This window comes from Mastigoproctus giganteus, chromosome 2, assembly GCF_048544385.1.
Source record: "Mastigoproctus giganteus isolate SK-2022 chromosome 2, ASM4854438v1, whole genome shotgun sequence".
NCBI lineage: Eukaryota > Metazoa > Arthropoda > Arachnida > Uropygi > Thelyphonidae > Mastigoproctus > Mastigoproctus giganteus.
In genome coordinates, this window is record NC_143576.1 from 3753454 (window position 1) to 3774747 (window position 21294).

A 21294-nucleotide genomic window follows, 5' to 3' on the forward strand; every position below is an offset into this window, starting at 1 on the left:
AAATAGAAGTACCGGATGCGAATAATCAACAAGCTGTAATTAATGTGGAAGAGCATGACATAGGAAATATGTGTTACCACTGTGAGCACTGCAATGAAAGATGATTAAACACATCGAATAAATGATGTGATGATCGTTGGCATGCACCCAATGTACGCACTTTGCAATCACAGCCATAAAAGTCTAACTCCAACCAGTAATTGTAGCTTGTACTCATGCCACACTTTACCTCACGTGACCATGACTGGGCATTCTTTGTTTTTGTAATAATGTATAATCAGCTGAAATTGAATCTCCTTGATCAGAAAGCTTCTGTACTAATTTGTTTAAATTTGTTTTCTTACTTTATTTTATTAAAGTGTTTCCACTACAATATTTGTTTACCACTTGTTCTGGTTAAAATAGTAATTTAAATCTTAAAAGGAGTTTGAGGACGTTTGAGGACGTTTTAAGAGGAGTTTGAGGACGAGAGTTTCCTGTGCGGACGTGCCTTTCTGCCGCTACTGGAACAGAGAAGTTTTTTTCTGATTTATTTTCTGCTTTATTAGTTTAAATTGACATATTAACTTATTTCTAGAGTAGCTTTATATTCCTATTTACGGTACTTAAAGTTAAAGTAACTTAGATAGAGATTTGTAGGTATTACTTAGTATCGGAAAGGGTATCAAATACACGTGTTTACCGTTCATAAACAGCCGCCATTGTTACGTGAAAATTAATCAGTAAATCTATTAATCTTGTCGAACTTCATTGGCAATTAAATTGTACTTTTAACTAAACATATAACCACTTAGGTTACGGAACATAAATAATTAATAAAAATAAATAATTACTACATAACTTGATTCGGAAGTTATATAAAGGGACTTCGTAGATAACACTCGTTACTGAAACGCGATACAGCATATCCGGAATTCGAAAGCATTAGCTTTATATAGTATAGTGCATAATATAATATTGTCAATTAATCAGTAGATCTATTAATCTTGTTAAACTTCATTGTCAATTAAATTGTTCTTTTAACTATATATATATATAACGACTTAGAGTACAAACGTAGCAAATAATTAATACATACTTGATACGGAAGTTATATAAAGGGAACTCGTAGATAACACTCGATACTGAAAAATAAATATAGCGTTATAACTGTGTTAAGATACAAGTTTAAGGTTTTAATTTTGTTCTGAAATGGTAATTTTACTGACATTTAAATCGAAATCATGACTCTGACCAGAGCAGCAAAGCAAAAGGCTCAAGCTAATGGGAGTGCTGTGACGCAGGGGAGAACTGAGGGGGGCAGTTGCCCTCTGAATCACAGCCTTTTAAGATGCACTGCTTGCTTGATGTTTGTGGAGCAATCGGGTACGGGACATGATACTACCATGGGGGATGTCTTTGTGTGTGCACGATGCAAGGAGTGCAAGGAAATTAGGCGACAACTCGGCGTTGTTATGGGCCTATATGAGACCTTGAAGGACAGGGTGGATGCCCTCGAAGGAAATAAATTGAGGGGCCCATCAAGCTCTCAGCTGCCCACATCAACGCCAGAGCTTGCACTTGGTCATCTTGCAACACAGAGGCAGCCCCCAAGGCAGAATGCGCTGGTCCCACAGGAACTAGTAGTTGTTGGTGACTCTATTGTCAGGGAAACGGGGAACATGCTTTGTAAAAAGGATAGGTGGAACAGGACCAGGGTATGTCTGCCAGGGGCAAGGGTTGATGACGTTGTAGAGCAGATATCATCTTTTAAGGGCACAAAAGGTGACATAGTTGTACACGTTGGCACTAATGACATTAAGAGTAGGAGACCAGCGGAATTACTTAACAAGTACAGGTCACTGTTGAAAAAAAGCCGTGAAGTAGGGTTAAATTTGAAAGTGTCTGCAATTCTGCCCAGACACGATAGGAGGGAGTATATGATGAGAGCCTTGTCGATCAATTCGGCCCTGGAAAGATTGTGCAAGGCTCACGGGGTAGAATTTTTTTCAGCCTGGAATGTACTTGTTAACAGGAGAGATTGCTTCTACAGGGATGGGATACACTTAAATAGAAAGGGTGCAAGAATATTTGCTGATGCTATCGAGGCAGTGTTAGGTGGGTCGGAAAACTGCTAGCTTGGGGGGAGACAAAGACTAATGGATTAACAGTAGCCACTGGCAGAGGTGAAAGAGATTCTTGCACTGCTTCTATTGGAATGAGCAGAAGCCTGAAAAACAAGATGCAGGATATTTCAGAGACTGCTGGAAGTCATTGTGATACAAGTAAACACATGGGTTGTGTTAGGGTAGCTAAGAATAGAAACAAGTGCAGGTATACTTGCGTGTACACCAATGCTAGGAGTTTAGTAAATAAATTTGATGAATTTGAGGTATTGCTCAAAACATCAAAGGCAGATATTGTGGGGATTTCAGAGACGTGGTGTCACAAAGATATAAGGAATGAAGAACCGGAATTTGGGGAGTACAATGTGTATAGAAAGGACAGACAGGACAGGAGGGTAGGAGGGGTTATGCTATTAGTTAAAAAACACATAAAATCCAAGGAAGTGAAGCCAGTCGACATTGATGGACAGGGCAGTGTCGAGTCAGTTTGGTGTGACATAAACATAGGTAAATCAAAATTGAGAGTAGGAGTGTGCTATAGGCCTAATGACTCTGATGAGTATAATAAGATACTGTACGGGGAAATAGAATGGGCCAGTAAATCAGAGAGTCTTATAATGGGGGATTTTAATTTCCCAGATATTGACTGGAATTTGTGGGTTGGTCACTCACACACTAGCAGGGCTTTTGTGGATTTATTGGATGATTGTTTTCTACACCAGCATGTTCGGGAGGCAACTAGAGGGAGTAATACTCTTGATCTGATTATCAGTAGTGATTCTTCATGCATTAGAAATCTGCAGATAAAGGAACCACTGGGTGGCAGTGATCACAGTGTGCTGAAGTGGGATTTACTCAAGGAGGTAACTACCATCAGAGGCAAAGGGAAGGGTTTTTGCTTTAGTAAAGGCGACTATGATGGTCTGAGACAGTATTTAAATTCTATACAGTGGGACCAACTGATGATGTTACCAACAGCAAATTCAAAATGGGAAGCATTCAAGGAACTAATCTTGGAAGCTACCAGGATTTACATACCAACCAAGAAATATTGTTCAAGGTTCAGGCCTAAATGGTTGTCAGATGAACTAATGAGACATATGGCAGAGAAGAAAAATGCATGGGCTACATACAAATTAATGGGTGACATGGAAGCCTATGATAGACATAAGTTGGTCTGTAACCAAGTCACAAAGGAGATTAGGCAGGCAAAGGCAGATTATGAGAAATCCTTGGCAAAGGACACAAAGAAAAACAGGAAAGAGTTCTTTACCTATTTAAACTCAAGAAGGAAAGGGATGAATCAGATTGGTCCGCTGGATGTTGATGGTTCAACAGTTGAGGATCCTGCTCAGGTGGCTAACAATCTAAATGAGTATTTTGCATCTACATTCACACATGAGGAGTTATTCAGGAAGGGGAATGTCGTAGGTGAAGTAAACATTGGCAGTGATCTAGATTATTTTCTAATAACTGAGAGGAAAGTGGAGGAGAAATTGCTGAGGATAAACATAAAAAAGGCACCAGGGGTGGATGGGATCTATCCAGTTATATTAAAGGAGGCAGCAAAGGAAGTAAGCAAACCCCTAGCCATAATTATGAGAGCTTCTTTGGACTCAGGGGAGGTACCCATGGACTGGAGATGTGCAAATGTAACCCCAATTCACAAAGGAGGATCAAAGGCTGACACAAGTAATTATAGACCTGTTAGTTTAACTTCGGTTCCAGGAAAATTAATGGAGGCACTGGTTAAAGAAGCACTGCAGGATCATCTGGACAAGAATTCAGTTATAGCTCAGACACAGCATGGTTTTGTTAAGGGCAGGTCTTGTCTGACCAATTTGATTGGATACTATGATGTAGTCACAAAAGAACTGGATGCAGGGAATAACTTTGATATTATATATTTGGATCTTAGAAAGGCTTTTGATACTGTTGCGCATGGAAGACTGCTGCACAAATTGGAGAAGTTTGGCATTGGAGGCAAATTGCTGCTATGGATAAAGGGATGGTTGAGTGGCAGAAGACAGAGAGTGGTAATCAATGGACACTGCTCAACGTGGACTAATGTTATTAGTGGAGTTCCTCAGGGTTCAGTGTTGGGTCCATTGTTGTTTTCTGTATTTATAAATGATATTGATGATGGTGTATCAGGCTTAATGTCCAAGTTTGCAGACGATACCAAGGTTGGCAGGGTTGTTAAGGACACTACTGATACTATGCTGCTGCAACAGGATCTGGAAAGGTTGAGCAGATGGGCTGAGAGGTGGCAAATGAAGTTTAACATTGACAAATGTAAAGTACTACATATGGGAAACAGTAACCCCAGATCAACGTATCAACTCTGTGGTACTACGCTGACAGTGGTAGAGAATGAAAAGGACCTGGGGCTAATTTGTGCAGGCGGATATGAAGTTCTCTGAGCAGTGCAGATGGGCTGCAAGAGTAGCTCATGGTGTCTTGTCAATGATATACAGGAATTTTTCTAGCAGGGATAAGGATGTGATTATTCCCTTGTATAAGGCATTGGTCAGGCCACACCTTGAGTACTGTATATAGGTCTGGAGGCCTCATTTCAAGAAGGATGTAGAGCTGCTCGAACGAGTACAGAGAAGGGCAACAAGATTAGTGAATGGAACAAAGGGTTGCTCTTACGAAGAAAGGCTTAAGTTTTGCAAATTACAGAGCCTGGAGACTAGGCATCGGCGAGGTGATCTGATAGAGGTGTATAAGGATTTGAATGGCTTGAGCATGCTCAATGCCGATGGGATTCTTCCTCTTGCTCAGAATAATCACCTGAGAGGGTATAAATTCAAACTGAGGAAGGACGAATGTCGGATAGATGTGCGGAAATTTGCCTTTAGCCAGCGGGCAGTTGGTTTGTGGAATAGACTCCCATCGCTTGTTGTTGAAGTTGATAGCCTAAATAAATTTAAGGCTCAGATGGACAGGTATTTCGAACGAACGGAGGGGTGAAATGGGAGTAGTGGTTGTTTTTTTTTTTTTTTTTTTTTTTTGGCTGATGCTGAATAAGCTTGCTTTCTTGCATCATATGCCTCTGCTAATGCTAATGCTAATCTTCCATACCAACAATTAAATGAAGGAATAATTCAAGAGATGAAAAAAAATTTAAGCAATGTGTGTATTACTAACAGTACATTTAATTAATACTTAAATTTCACTCACATATTGAGTAAGTGCTTGAGATTTTCCTTTTGTCTTAGAGAGAGATTTTTTAAGCTGGAGGGATTTCCTGTAGACAGTCTGCAGAAAAAAAAAAAAAAATTTCAGATGAACAATATAGATCAGTATTTTTATTATATCAGTTATTATAAACACAATTGTACAATTAAATCATTGAAAACTAACTTGGCTCTAGTATAACAAGTCAATAAATCAGAATGTACCTTATTTACAATCTCCTTCACACATATAATTTTTTCACAGCACTTGAGTTTTATTATTGCTTCTCTTCTCATAACAATTTTACAATTATATTTATTAATGATATCTGTTATTAATTATAACAGATGTAATCATTGGATATCTTATTTCTAGGGAAGTCATGTCTCAAATTGTATCATGTCACATCATCACCTTTAGTGCACTGCCAAGTGCAAGTCCAACAACAACCAGTTCCCCACATCCCGAAAATCCTCAACTTCCAAATCCACTATCCCCTTTTAATTCATCTATCACAATTTTTCTCAATCTCCTTCTGGGCATCTGCCCTTCAATTTTTCAAACCATATATCCTTTATTAGCATTAGCAGAGGCATTTGATGCAAGAAAGCAAGCTTATGCAGCATCAGCCAAAAAAAAAAAAAAAAAAAACCCACTTCCACTTCACCCCTCTGTTCGTTCAAAATACCTGTCCAGCTGAGCCTTAAACTTATTTAGGCTATCAACCTCCACTACAAGGGATGGAAGTCTGTTCCACCAACCAACCACCTGCTGGTTAAAGGCAAATTTCCGGACTTCTATCCTACATCTGTCTTTCCTCAATTTGAATTTATGCCCTCTCAGGTGATTATTCTGAGCTAGAGGAAGAATCCCATCAGCATTGAGCATGCGCAAACCATTCAAGGCTTTGTACACCTCTATCAGATCACCTCGCTGGTGCCTAGTCTCCAGACACTGTAATTTGCAAAACTTAAGCCTTTCTTCGTAAGAGCACTCCTTTGTTCCATTCACTAATCTTGTTGCCCTTCTCTGTATTCGTTCAAGCAGCTCTACATCCTTCTTGAAATTAGGCCTCCAGACCTGTATACAGTACTCTAGGTGTGGCCTGACCATTGCCTTATACAAGGGAATAATCACTTCTTTGTCCCTGCTGGAAAAATTCCTGTATATCATTGACAATACTCCATGAGCTACTCTTGCAGCCCGTCTGCACTGCTCAGAGAACTTCATATCTGCCTGCACAACCACCCCCAAGTCCCTTTCATTCTCTACCACTGTCAGTGTAGTACCACAGAGTTGATACGTTGCTCTGGGGTTGCTGTTTCACATGTGTAGTACTTTACATTTGTCAATGTTAAACTTCATTTGCCACCTCTCAGCCCATCTGCTCAACCTTTCCAGATCCTGCTGCGAAAGCATGCATAGTGTCAGTAGTGTCCTTGACAACCCTGCCAACCTTTGTATCATCTGCAAACTTGGACATTAAGCTTGATATACCATCATCAATATCATTTATAAATACAGAAAACAATAATGGACCCAACACTGAGCCCTGAGGGACTCCACTAATAACATCAGTCCACAATGAGCAGTGTCCATTGATTACCACTCTCTGTCTTCTCCCCCTCATCCACCCCTTTATCCATAGCAGCAATTTGACTCCAATGTCACACTGCTCCAATTTGTGTAGCAGTCTTCCATGTGCAACAGTATCAAAAGCCTTTCTAAGATCCAAGTATATAATATCAAAGTTATTCCCTGCATCCAGTTCTTTTGTGACTGCATCATAGTATCCAATGAAGTTGGTCAGGCAAGACTTCCCCTTAACAAAACCATGCTGTGTCTGAGCTATAACTGAAGTCTTGTCTAAATGATCCTGCAGTGCTTCTTTAACCAGTGCCTCCATTAATTTTCCTGGAACAGAAGTTAAGCTCCCAGGTCTATAATTACTTGTGTCAGCCTTTGATCCTCCTTTGTGAATTGGGGTCACATTTGCACATTTCCAGTCTATGGGTACCTCCCCTGAGTCCAAGGAAGCTCTCATAATTATGGCTAAGGGTTTGCTTACTTCCTTTGCTGCCTCCTTTAATATAACTGGATAGATCCCATCCACCCCGGGTGCCTTTCTTGTGTTTATCTTCAACAGTTTCTCCTCCACTTTACTCCCAGTTATTTCAAGATTCTGTAGCTTACTGCTAGAGTTGAATACATCTCTGGCATTCCCCTTGCTGAATAACTCCTCATGTGTGAATGTCGATGCAAAATATTCATTTAGTTTGTTAGCTACCTGAGCAGGATCATCAACAGTTGACCCATCAATATCAAGTGGACCAATCTGATTCATCCCCTTCCTTCTAGAGTTTACATAAGTAAAGAACTCTTTGCTGTTTTTCTTTGCATCCCTTGCCAAGGATTTCTCGTAATCTGCCTTCGCCTGCCTAACCTCCTTTGTAACTTGGTTGCATATCAACTTGTATCTATCATAGGCTTCTGTGTCATGTGTTAATTTGTAAGTATCCCATGCATTTTTCTTCTCTGCCATATGCCTCATTAGTTCATCTGACATCCATTTTGGCCTAAACCTTGAACAATATTTCTTAGTTGGTACGTAAAGCCTAGTAGCTTCCAAGATAAGTTCTTTGAATGCTTCCCATTTTGAATTTGCTGTTGGTAACATCATCAGTTGGTCCCACTGTATAGAATTTAAATACTGTCTCAGTCCATCGTAGTCGCCTTTACGGAAGCAATAACCCTTCCCTTTACCCCTAATGGTAGTTACCTCTTTGAGTAAATCCCACTTCAGCACACTGTGTTCACTGCCACCTAGTGGTTCATTTATCTGCAGATTCTTAATGCATGAAGAATCACTGCTGATAATCAAATCAAGAGTATTACTCCCTCTAGTTTCCTCCCGAACATGCTGATGTAGAAAACAATCATCCAATAAATACACAAAAGCCCTGCTAGTGGTGAGTGACCAGCCCCCAAATTCCAGTCAATATCTGGGAAATTAAAATCTCCCATTATAAGACTCTCTGATTTACTGGCCCACTCTATTTCCCTGTACAGTTCCTTATTATACTCATCAGAGTCATTAGGCCTATAGCACACTCCTACTCTCAATTTTGATCTCCCAATGCTAATGTCACACCAAACTGACTCAACACTGCACTGTCCAGCGATGTCGACTGGCTTCACTTCCTTGGTTTTTATGTGTTTCTTAACTAATAGCATAACCCTTCCCCCCTTCCTATCCTGTCTATCCTTTCTGTAGACGTTGTACTCCCCAAATTGCAGTTCTGCATCCCTTATATCTGTGTGACACCACGTCTCTGATATCCCAACAATATCTGCCTTTGATGTTTTGAGCAATACCTCAAATTCATCAAATTTATTTACTAAACTCCTAGCATTGGTGTACACGCAAGTATACCTGCACCTGTTTTTATTCTTAGCTACCCTAACACAACCCATGTGTTTACTTGTACCGCAATGGCTCCTAGCAGTCTCTGAAATATCATGCATCTTGTTTTTCAGGCTTCTGCTCATTCTAATAGAAGCAGTGCAAGAATCTCTTTCACCTCTGCCAGTGGTTACTGTCAATCTATTGGTCTTTGTCTCCCCCCAAGCTAGCAGTTTTCCGACCCACCTAACACTGCCTCGATAGCATCAGCAAATATTCTTGCACCCTTTCTATTTAAGTGTATCCCATCCCTGTAGAAGCAATCTCTCCTGTTACCAAGTACAGTCCAGGCTGAAAAAAATTCTACCCCTTGAGCCTTGCACAATCTTTCCAGGGCCGAATTGATCGACAAGGCTCTCATCATATACTCCCTCCTATCGTGTCTGGGCAGAATTGCAAACACTTTCAAATTCAACCCTAATTCTTGGCTTTTGTTCAACAGTGACCTGTACTTGTTAAGTAATTCTGCCGGTCTTCTACTCTTAATATTATTAGTGCCAACGTGTACAACTATATCACCTTTTGTGCCCTTAAAAGATGATATTCGCTCTACAACGTCATCAACCTTTGCCCCTGGCAGACATACCCTGGTCCTGTTTCACCTATCAATGCTTCACTTCACACTTTATCAATGCTTCACTTCACACTTTATCAATGCTTCACTTCACAATACACATCCAATGAAATCCAATTTCTCTTACACCTTCTGATTAGCAACAGTAGAGGCATATGATGCAAGAAAGCAACCTTATATATAATCAGACAAAAAAAAGATTCCCATTTCACCGATCCATTCAATCCAAATTTTTGTCTAGTTCTGCCTTGAACTTCTATAAGTTGTTGACCTCCAACTACAGCAGATGGAAGTTTGTTCCAATTATCAATCACCCACTGGCTAAAGACAAATTTCCATATATCTATGCTACAATTGTCTTTCCTCAATTTGAATTTATGTCCTCTCAGTGAGTAATCTGAGCAAGAGAAAGAATCCCATCAGTATCGAACTTGCTCACACAATTCAAGGCCTTATACACCTCAAATAGATCACCTCATAGGTGCCTAGTCTCCAGCCGTTGCAGGATTTAAGCCTTTCTTGGTAACAGCAACCATTTGTTCCACTCATCAATCTTATTGCCTTTCTCTGTATTTGTTCCAGCAGCTCTACATCCTTCCTAAAATGAAGCCTCCAGACCTGTATGCAGTATTCAAGGTGTGGACCGACCATTGCCTTATACAAGGGGACAATCACCTCCTTATCCCTGCTAGCAAAATTCCTGTATATCATTGACAAGACACCATGAGCTACCCTTGCAGCCTGTCTGCATTGCTCAGAAAACTTCATATCTGACTGCACAATTACTCCCAGGTCCTTTTCATTCTCCACTACCCTGAGTGTAGTACCACCCAGTTGGTGCATTACTCTGGTGTTACTGCTACCCATAGGCAGTACTTTACATTTGTATGAGCATTTTGCATCTATATTCACACATGAGGAATGTCTGTAGGGCAGTGGAGGCCAGAAGATTATCAAACCCTGGCAGGGAGCTAAATGATTTTGTAATAACTGAGAGCAAAGTGGAGGGAAAATTGTTGAAATTGAACATAAGAAAGGCACCTGGGGTGGATGAGATCTATCCAGTTATATTAAAGAAAGCAGCAAAGGAAGTAAGCAAACCCTTAGCTATAATTATGAAAGCTTCCTTGGACTCAGGGCAGGTCCCCATGGACTGGAGATGTGCAAATGTGACCCCAATTCACAAAGGAGGATCAAAGGGTTACACAAATAATTACAGACCTGTTAGTTTAACTTCAGTTCCGGGTAAAATAATGGAGTCACTGGTTAAAGATGCATTGCAGGATCATCTAGACAAGACTGCAGCAATAATTCAGACACAGCATGGGTTTCTTAAGGGAAAGTCTTGTCTGACAAATTTGATAGGATATTATGATGTGGTTACAAAGGAACTGGATGCAAAAAAATAATTTTGATATCATACATTTGGATTTCAGGAAAGCTTGTTTGTTTGTTGTTTGGTTTTTAGGAGCATTAGCAACTAAGGCCATATTGCTCCGGGATATGCGGTGGTCATTCCCTGACCTTTCCGCATCCTCCATATTTGGTGGCGACGGGCTCGAACCCCGGTCTAATCAAGAAGCGTGTGCTATGCACTGCTGCTCCTTCCCACCTGGCTACGGAGGCGCCTTTCAGGAAAGCTTTTGACACTGTTGCGCATGGAAGACTATTGTACAAATTGGAGCAGAATGGTTTTAAGGGTAATCACTACAATGGATAAAAGGATGGTTGAGTGGGAGAAGACAAAGTGGTAATTAATGGGTGCTACTCTTCGTGGACTAATGTTATTGGAGTCCCACAGGGTTCGGTGTTGGGTCCTCTGTTATTTTGTATATTTATCAATGATATTGATGAAGGTATATCAGGCTTAGTGTCGAAGTTTGTAGATGATACAAAGGTTGTCAGGGTTGTTAATGACAGTATGCTACTGCAACAGGATCTAGATAATTTGGGCAGATGGGCTAAGAAGTGGCAATTGAAGTTTAACCTTGACAAATGCAAAGTACTGCATATGAGTAGAAGTAACTCCAGAGAAACGTACCAACTGTGTGCTACTACACTTAAGGTGGTAGAAAATGAAAAAGACCTGGAGTAATTGTGCAGTCAGATATGAAGTTCTCTGAGCAGTGCAGATGAGCTGCCAGAGCAGGTCAAGGAGTTTGTCAATGATATATAGGAATTTTGCTAGCAGAGACAAGGAGGTGATTATCCTTTTGTATAAGGCAATGGTCAGGCCACACCTTGAGTACTGTATACAGGTCTGGAGGCATCATTTTAGGAAGGATGTAAAGTTGCTAGAACGGGTACACAGAAAGGCAACAAGATTGGTGACAGGAACAAGGCAGAACGCACACAAAGGAACTAGTTATTGTTGGTGACTTTATTGTCAGGAAGATGGGGAATATACTATGTAAGAAGGATAGGAGGAACAGGACCAGGGTATGTCTGCCAGGGGCAAAAGTTGATGACGTAGAGAAGATATCTTTTCAGTGCACAAAAGGTGATATTGTTGTACACGTCGGAACTAATGACATTAAGAGTAAGAGATCTGCAGATTTACTGAACAAGTACAGGTCAATGTTGAAAAAAAAAGTCACAAGTTAGGGATGAATGTGAAAGTGTCTGCAATTCTGCCCAGACACTATAGGAGGGAGTATATGATGAAAGCTTTTTCAATCAATTCGGTCCTGGAGAGATTGTGCAAGGCTCAAGGGGTAGAATTTTTTTTCAGCCTGGTCTGCTCTTGTTGACAGGAGAGACTGCTTCTACAAGGATGGGATACACTTAAATAGAAAGGGTGCAAGAATGTTTGCTGATTCTATCGAGGCAGTGTTAGGTGGGTCGGAAACCTGCTAGCATGGGGGGATACACAGACTAAAAGGTTAACAGTGGCCGCAGGCAGAGGCAAAAGTGATCCTTGCACTGCTTCTATTAGAATGGGCAGCAAACTGGAAAGCAAGGTAATGGAGATTTCCAGGGCTGATGGAAGTCATAGTGGAACAAGTAAATACATGGGCTATGTTAGGGTGGCTAGGAGCAGGAAAAGGTGCATGTACACCAATGCTAGGAGTATAGTTAATAAATTTGATGAGTTTGAAGTGCTAGTCAAGATATCAAAAACAGATATTGTTGGGATATCAGAGATGTGGTGTCACACAGATATAGGCAGTGTAGAGTTGGAATTTGGGGAGTACAATGTGTATAGGAAGGATAGACAGGATAGGAAGGGAGGAGGGGTTATGCTGTTAGTTAAGAAACACAAAATCTAAGGAAGTGCATCCAATTGATGCCGGTGGACAATGCAGTGTTGAGTCTGTTTGGTATGAAATAAGCACTGGGGAAGGAAAAATGAGAGTAGGTGTGTGTTATAGGCCTAATGAACTGATGAGTATAATGAGCAATTGTGCAGAGAAATAGAGTGGGCCAGTAAATCAGAATGCCTTATAATAGGAGATTTTAACTTTCCAGATATTGACTGGAACTTGTGGGGGTTGGTCACTCGCACATTAGTAAGATTTTTGTGGATTTATTGGATGACTGTTTTCTACAGTAACATGTTTGAGAGGCAACCAGAGGGAGTGATACTCTTAATCTGATTATCAGTAGTGATTCTTCAGGCATAACGAATCTGCAGATAGAGGAACCACTGGGCGACAGTGTTCACAATGTATTGATGTGGGAATTATTTAAAGATGTAACTACCATCAAGGGAAGGGCTTTTGCTTTCACAAAGGTGACTACAGAGGTCTCAGACAGTGGGATCAACTAATGATGTTACCAACAGTGAATTCTAAATGAGAAGCCTTCAGGGACTTAATTTTTTGAGGCTACTAGGCTTTTTATTCTAACTAAGAAATACTGTTCAAGTTTTAGCCTAAATGGATGTCAGATGAATTAATGAAGCTAGTTATTTGTTATTTGGTTTTTAGGAGCATTAGCAACTAAGGCCATATTGCTACGGGAATATGCGGTGGTCATTCCCTGACCTTTCCGCATCCTCCGTATTTGGTGGTCATGGGCCTGAACCACGGTCTAATCAAGAAACGTGTGCAATGAGGCTAGTGGCAAGGGAAAAAAAATGTATGGGATGCATATAAAGTATCAAGCGACACAGAAGCCTATGGCAGGTATAAACTAGTCTGTAATCAAATCACAAAGGAGATTAGGCAGGCGAAGGCAGATTATGAGAAATTTTGGCAAAGGATGCAGACAAAAACAGCAGAGTTCTTTACTTATGTAAACTCTAGAAGGAAAGGGATGAATCAGATTGAACCACTTAACATAAATGGGTTGACTATTGATGATCATGCTCAGGTAGCTGATAAACTAAATGAGTATTTTGCATCTACATTCACACATGAGTTATTCAATGAGGGGAGTGCCAGAATGATTTTTTAATAACTGAGAACAAAGTGGAGGAGAAATTGTTGAAGTCAAACATAAGGAAGGCACCTTTGGTGGACGGGCTCTATCCAACTATATTAAAGGAGGCAGCAAAGGAAGTAAGCAAACCCTTAGCCATAATTATGAGAGCTTCCTTGGACTCAGGGCAGGTCCTCATGGACTGGAGATGTGCAAATATAACCCCAATTCACAAAGGAGGATTAAAGGGTTACACAAATAATCACAGACCTGTTAGTTTAACTTCAGTTCTGGGGAAAATAATGGAATCACTGGTTAAAGAAGCATTACAGGATCATCTAGATAAGACTGCAGTAACAGTTAAGACACATGATGGGTTTGTCAAAGGGAGGTCTTGTCTGACCAATCTGATTAGTTACTATGATGTGGTCACAAAGGAACTGAATGCCAAAAATACTTTTGATATCATATACTTGGATTTCAAGAAAGCTGTTGATACTGTTGCACATGGAAGACTGCTGTACAAATTGGAGAGGTATGGCATCAAGGGTAAGCTGTTACAATAGATAAAGGGATGGTTGAGCGGGAGACAACAGAGAGTGTTAATCAATGGACACTGCTCTTCATGGACAAATATTATTAGTGGAGTTCCCCAGGGTTCGGTGTTGGGCCCATTGTTGTTTTGCAGATTTATTAATGATACTGATGAGGGTATATCAGGCTTAATGTCCAAGTTTGCAGATGATACAAAGGTTGGCAGAGTTGTTAACAACGGCAATGACTTGGCAGAGTTGTTAACAACGGTAATGACACTATGGTACTCCAACTGGATCTAGACAAGTTGGGAAAATGGTCTGAGAAGTGGCAACTGAAGTTTAACTTTGACAAATGCTAAGTACTGCATATGGGTAGCAATAACCGAAGAGAAACCTACTAACTCTGCGGTACTACACTCAGGGAAGTGAAAAGTAAAAAAAGACCTGAGGTAATTGTGCAGCTAAATATGAAGTTCGCTGAGCAGTGCAGACGGGCTGCCAGCGCCGATCATGGAGTCTTGTCAATGATTTTTGTCATGGAATTTTGCTAGTAGAGACAGGGAGGTGATAATCCCATTATACAAGGCAATGGTCAGGCCATACCTAAAGTACTGTGTACAGGTCTGGAGGCCTCATTTTAGAAAGGATATAGAGTTGTTCCCCTCACCAACAAGATTGGTGAGGGGAACAAAGGGGTGCTCTTACCAAGAAAAGCTTAAGTTCTGCAAATTGCAGTGCCTGGAGAGTAGACACCTGCGAGGTGATCTGATTGAGGTGTATAAGGCCTTCAATGGGTTGAGCAAGCTGAATGCTGACAGGATTCTTCATCTTGCTCAGAGTAAGAACTTGAGGGAGCACAGTTTCAAATTGAGGAAAGATAGTTGTAGAATATGAAACAGAAAATAGAAAATGAGCAAATTCGAACTGCTGGTTAAAACAAGTAACGCAGACATAATAGGGCTTACAGAGACGTGGTGCCATCCGGAAAGTGGGGATGATGAGTTTCAGTATGGCTTGTATAATGTATTTAGGAAGGATAGGGTAGATAGAAGGGGTGGTGGGGTAATGCTTCTTATCAGAAACAGCTTGAGTGCGACGATAGCTTTCCTGGATTCAGACATTTCACATGCTAGTATAGAGTCTGTATGGTGTGAGATAGTTGGAAACAAAGGTATAATGCAAGTAGGAGTAATCTACAGACCAGGTGATTGTGAAGATTATGACAAAAGCCTCTACTTGCAAATGGAATGGGCAAGTAAGCGTCAATGCCTTATTATGGGTGATTTCAATTTGCCTCTAATTGATTGGAGTAAATGGGAAGGAAACTCGACATGGGGAACAAAATTTTTAAATCAACTAGATGACTGTTATTTGTATCAACATGTCAGGGAAAGTCCCAGAGAAAAGAATATCCTAGACCTCATCATCACACATGAATCAGATGACATAACAGGGTTGACAGTAGAGGAACCAGTAGCAGGAAGTGATCACGGAGTTCTACGGTGGATGATGACGAGAGAGGTAGCAGAAGTAAAAGGCAAAGGAATGGGTTTTAATTTCAGAAAAGGAAATTAAGATGCCTTAAGGTACTACATGGCCTCTATTAACTGGGTAAATATCATGCGGAAAATGAATACGTTTGAACTGTGGTACGCTTTTAAAACATTAATCACAGATGCCTTGAATGCGTATATACCATTAAAAAAATACTCCACGAGGAGGGTTCCAAGTTGGATGAATAGTGAAGTTGCCACATTACTTGAGCAGAAAAAGGTAGCATGGAAAGGTTACAGAGCAATAAAAAGTACTGAAGCCTATAACAGCTACAAGGTGACATGTAATAGAGCCACAGAAAAGGTTCGACAGGCAAAGGCAGTTTATGAGAAATCACTAGCAAACAGAGCAAAGAGGGGGGGATAAAGAATTCTTCACATATATAAATGCCAAGAAGAGCAGGACAAACCAGATCGGACCTTTACGTAAGGGAAAGGGGATAGTATTAAATACACCAGCTGCCGTTGCAGATGAACTCAACAGTTATTTTGCATCGATATTTACAAATGAAAAACCTTTTGTGGCAATGGGAAATTGTGGGAGCGAAGTTAAAAAATATGTAATTAATGATATTGAAATTTCACAAGATTATTTAATGAAAAAACTTTCGAGCCTACAGACCAGTAAGGCTCCTGGAGTTGATGGAATATACCCTATAATCATAAGGGAGGCGGCAAGCGTGTGCATTGAACCATTGAGGCTAATAATGGATTGGATTGGAAAAGTGCCAATGTATCTCCCATATATAAGGGTGGCTCTAAAAGTGAAGTTGGAAATTATCGACCTGTCAGTCTGACTTCAGTAGTAGGGAACATCATGGAGGCAATGATCAAGGGTGGAATTCAGGATCATTTGGATTGAATTGAAATTCTCAAGGATTCTCAGCATGGTTTTGTAAAAGGAAAATCATGTTTAACAAATCTGGTGCGCTATTTCGAAAGGGTCACTCACAAGTTGGATTTAGGGAATAATTTCGACATTGTTTATTTAGATTTCAGCAAAGCTTTTGACTCAGTCCCATATGAGTGGTTGCTTTATAAGCTGGAACAGGTTGGAATCACTGGGAAAATCCTTAGATGGAATAGACGGATAGAAGGATGGCTTCGGGGCAGGAGGCAGAGGGTTGTGATAAATGGCTATTCCTCAGATTGGGTTGATGTAAGAAGTGGGGTTCCCCAAGGATCAGTATTAGGACCACAGTTGTTTTTAATTTTCATAAACGACATCAATGAAGGGATAGAGGGCGTGATGTCTAAATTTACAGATGATGTTAAAATTGGTAAAGTAGTTAATGATCACTGTCAAGCTGAGCTTCTTCAGAGAGACCTAGATAGACTTCAGGAATGGTCAGAAAAATGGCAGCTATGCTTTAATCCAACAAAGTGTAAGGTATTACACCTGGGAAACAGTAATCCCAAAATAACTTATTCACTTGGTGGAGTTCAACTAAACCCAGTACTGTAGGAAAGGGACTTGGTTGTTACGATACGGTCAGACATGAAATTCTCTGAGCATTGTAAACAGGTTGCAAGGAAGGCCCATGGTGTCCTATCGATGATCTATCGAACTTTTGCAAGTAGAGATAGGGATGTGATAATCCCATTATATAAGGCTTATGTTAGACCACACTTGGAATACTGTGTTCAAGTATGGAGACCGCATCTAAAGAAAGACATCGAGCTCCTTGAAAGGGTGCAAAGACGGGTAACTCGCCTGGTGAGATCGGCAAAAGGGCGACCTTATGAAGAAAGACTTCGAATATGTGGGTTGCAGAGTTTGGAAACTAGACACCTTAGAGCAGATTTGAGAGGCATCAGTAAAATGAATGAGGACGAAATTTTCAAGATTATAAATGATGCTAGAACTGGGGGGACATAAATTCAAGTTACGGGGGGGAAATGTTTAGATTGGACTGCAGGAAGATTTATTTTAGCCAGCGAGTTATAAATTACTGGAATAAGGTGCCTTCATGGGTGGTAGAGGCTGACAGTTTGGGGAAATTCAAAGGTCATCTGGATAGTACCTTCGGGTAAGTGAAGCGCATAGGATGATAGGTTTAATTTTCTTTTTTTTTTTTTTTTTTTTTGGCTGGTGCAGCATAAGCCATAGGCTTTCTTGCACCATGCGGCCATTACTAATACTAATACTAATAGATGTGCAGAAATTTGCCTTTAGTCAGAGGGTAGTTGATTGGTGGAACAGGCTTCCATCTTTTATTGTGGAAGCTAATAGCTAAATAAATTTATGGCTGAGCTGGACAGGCATTTGGAACAAATGGAGGCATGAAATGGAAGGGGTTTTTTTTTTTGGGCTGATGCTGCATAAGCTTGCTTTCTTGCATCATATGCCTCTACTAATGCTAATGCTAATATATAGGAATTTTGCTAGCAGAGACAAGGAGGTGATTATCCATTTGTATAAGGCAATGATCATGTTGTTGTTATTTGGTTTTTAGGAGCATCAGCAACTAAGGCCACATTGCTCCGGGATATGTGGTGGTCATTTCCTGACCATTCCGCAAGTCAATGATCAGCCCACACCTTGAGTACTGTATACAGGTCTGGAGGCATCATTTTAGGAAGGATGTAGAGTTGCTAGAACGGGTACACAGAAGGGCAACAAGATTGGTGAGAGGAAAAAAGGGATGCACTTATGAAGAAAGGCTTAAGTTCTGCAAATTGCAGTATCTGGAGACTAGGCATCTGCTAGGTGATCTGACTGAGGCGTAAAAGGCCTTGAATGATTTGAGCAGGCTCAATGCTGATGGGATACTTTGCTCAGACTAAGAACCTGAAGGGCATAGATTCAAATTGAGGAAAGACAGTTGTAGAATAAATGTGTGGAAGTTTGCCTTTAACCATAGGGTAGTTGATTGGTGGAACAGACTTCCATCTGTTGTGGAAGTTGATAGCTTAAATAAATTTAAGGCTGAACTACACAAACATTTGGAGTGACTGGATGGGTGAAATGGGAAGGGTTTTTTTTTTTGGCTGATGCTCTATAAGTTTGCTTTCTTGCATCGAATGCCTCAACTAATGCTAATCCTAAGAGATTAGTGTTTGGTGTTACATTAAGACACAGTGATGAAGCATCAGAGCATGCACTGGACTTCAAAATCACCAAGGCCCAAAAAAGTTTTGTTTACAGAAGTACAGAATCAAGATGATGCTGATCATGTTTTTTGACAAATGGGATGTGATTCACAAGGAATTTGTACCTGAAGGGGAGAGCATCAATGCTCCATTCTACATACATGTTTCAAAGACTACTGAAATGCATTTCCTGGGTGACACGACAATTTTGAGAGAAAGACTGTTTGCCTTGTTGCACAACAATGCCATTCCATTCCACACTTGTTGCGAAGATATTTCTGATGAAACATGTTATTGTCCAGATTAACTATCCACCTTAGTCTCCCAATCTAGCACTAGCAGAGTGCTTCCTCTTTTCCAAGGTGGAAACTGCCCCCAAAGGAAAGAGGTTTCGGGATGTTGAAAACAAAGATCCAAAGCTGTCTTTGCTGACTCTTTTCAGAAACTTTTAGAATGGTGTAATAAGTGCATTCAATTAGGTGGTGATTACTTTGAATAAAAATAAAACAACATTTGAACTCCTTCACTTAAGTGTTCTTTTTACTGCACCAGTCTGAGAACTTTATTGCCATCCCTCGTATGTTTTGTCCTGGGTATGCACAGAGCTTTCCACACTATTTCGACGACTATTCCTAAGATATAGTTCAATCGATATCTATTTCCACCCTCAGGCATCTTTCATGCATATCTCTTTTTATACTATTTAAACTAAGTACTGTATTCATTATCATTAGTTCATTCTGGTCGCAAAACTCCACCAACCCAGCCCATATTGACCTGCATATTGTCCCTCCTTGCCTTCTCCAACTGCTTCATCCCAACACACATAAGCACCAATAAATTTAGTAACCACTGGTGAAATTTGTCCATTGTTGTCCATGTTCCTGAAAAACGACGTCCATCATTGTCGTTCTCTTTAATATTTGAAGAATATAAGGCAGGCAAAGACGAGAAATCATTGGCTAAGGATGCAATGAGTTCTTTACTTATATAAACTCTAGAAGAAAGGAGATGAATCTGATTGGTCCACTTGATATCGGTGGTTCAACTCTTGATGCTCCTGCTCAGGTAGCTGACAAACCGAATGAGTATTTTGCATCTATATTCTCACATAAGAAGTTATTCAGGGAGGGGAATGTCAGAGGTTTTTTTAAACTCTGGCAGTGAGCTAAATGATTTTGTAATAACTGAGAGCAAAGTGGAGGAAAAATTGTTCAAGTTAAACATCAGGAAGGTATGGGATCTTCCTGGGGTGGATGGGATCTATCCAGTTATATTAAAGGAGGTGCCAAAGGAAGGTAAACAAACCCTTAGCCATAATTATGAGAGCTTTCTTGGACTCAGGGGAGGTCCCCATGGATTGGAGATGTGCAAATGTGACCACAATTCACAAAGGAGGATCAAAGGGTTACACAAATAATTACAGACCTATTAGTTTAACTTCAGTCTGGGGAAATTAATGGAGGAGGCACTGATTAAAGAAGCACTGCAAGATCATCTACACAAGACTTTAGTTATAGTTCGGACAGCATGGATTTGTTAAGGGAAAGTCTTGTCTGACCAATTTGATTGGATACTAAGATGTGGTTTACAAAAGAACTGGGTGTAAAAAATAATTTTGATATCATATACTTTGATTTTAGAAAAGCTTTTGATACTGCTGCACATGGAAGACCACTGTACAAGTCAGAGCAGTATGGCATTAAGGGTAATTTGCTGCTATGGATAAAGGGATGGTTCAGTGGGAGAAGACAGAGTGGTAATCAATGGACACTGTTCTTTGTGGACTAATGTTATTAGTGGAGTCTCCCGGGGTTCAGTGCTGGGTCCATTGTTTTTTTCTTTGTACTTATTAATGATACTGATGGAGGCATATCAAGCTTATTGTCTGTTTGGAGACGATAAGAAGATTGGGAGGGTCGTTAATGACAGTAATGACAGTAAACTACTGCAACAGGATCTAGAAAAGTTGAGTAGATGGGATAAGAGGTGCAACTTAATTTTAACATTGAAATGTAAAGTACTCAGGGCAGTAAAGAATGAAAAGGACCTGGGGATAATTGTACAGTCAGATATGAAGTTTTCTGAACAGTGCAGACAGTCTGCAAGAGCATCTCATAGTATCTTGTCAATGATATACAGTAATTTTTCTAGCAGGGATAAGGAGGTGATCATCCCCTTGTATAAGGCAATGGTCAGGCCATGCCTTGAGTACTGTATACAGGTCTGGAGGTCTCATTTTAGGAAGGATGTAGAGCTGCTGGAATGAGTACAGAGAAAGGCAACAAGATTAGTTAATGGAACAAAGGGTTGCTCTTACAAAGAAAGGCTTAAGTTTGCAAATTACAGTGTCTGGAGACTAGGCACCTGTAGGTGATCTGATTGAGATGTATAAGGCCTTGAATAGTTTGAACAAGCTTAATGC

The 21294-nt window shown here is 40.3% G+C and overlaps 1 protein-coding gene across 1 annotated transcript in view; it reads right to left on the bottom strand.

The window, feature by feature from the left end:
• Window positions 1-21294, bottom strand: part of APC7 (anaphase-promoting complex subunit 7) — a 168973-nt gene that overhangs the window by 131870 nt on the left and 15809 nt on the right. Inside the window, exon 3 of the mRNA XM_090390334.1 lies at window positions 5292-5369. Coding sequence (XP_090246460.1) covers window positions 5292-5369 — 78 coding nt within the window. The remainder of the gene's footprint in view (window positions 1-5291; window positions 5370-21294) is intronic.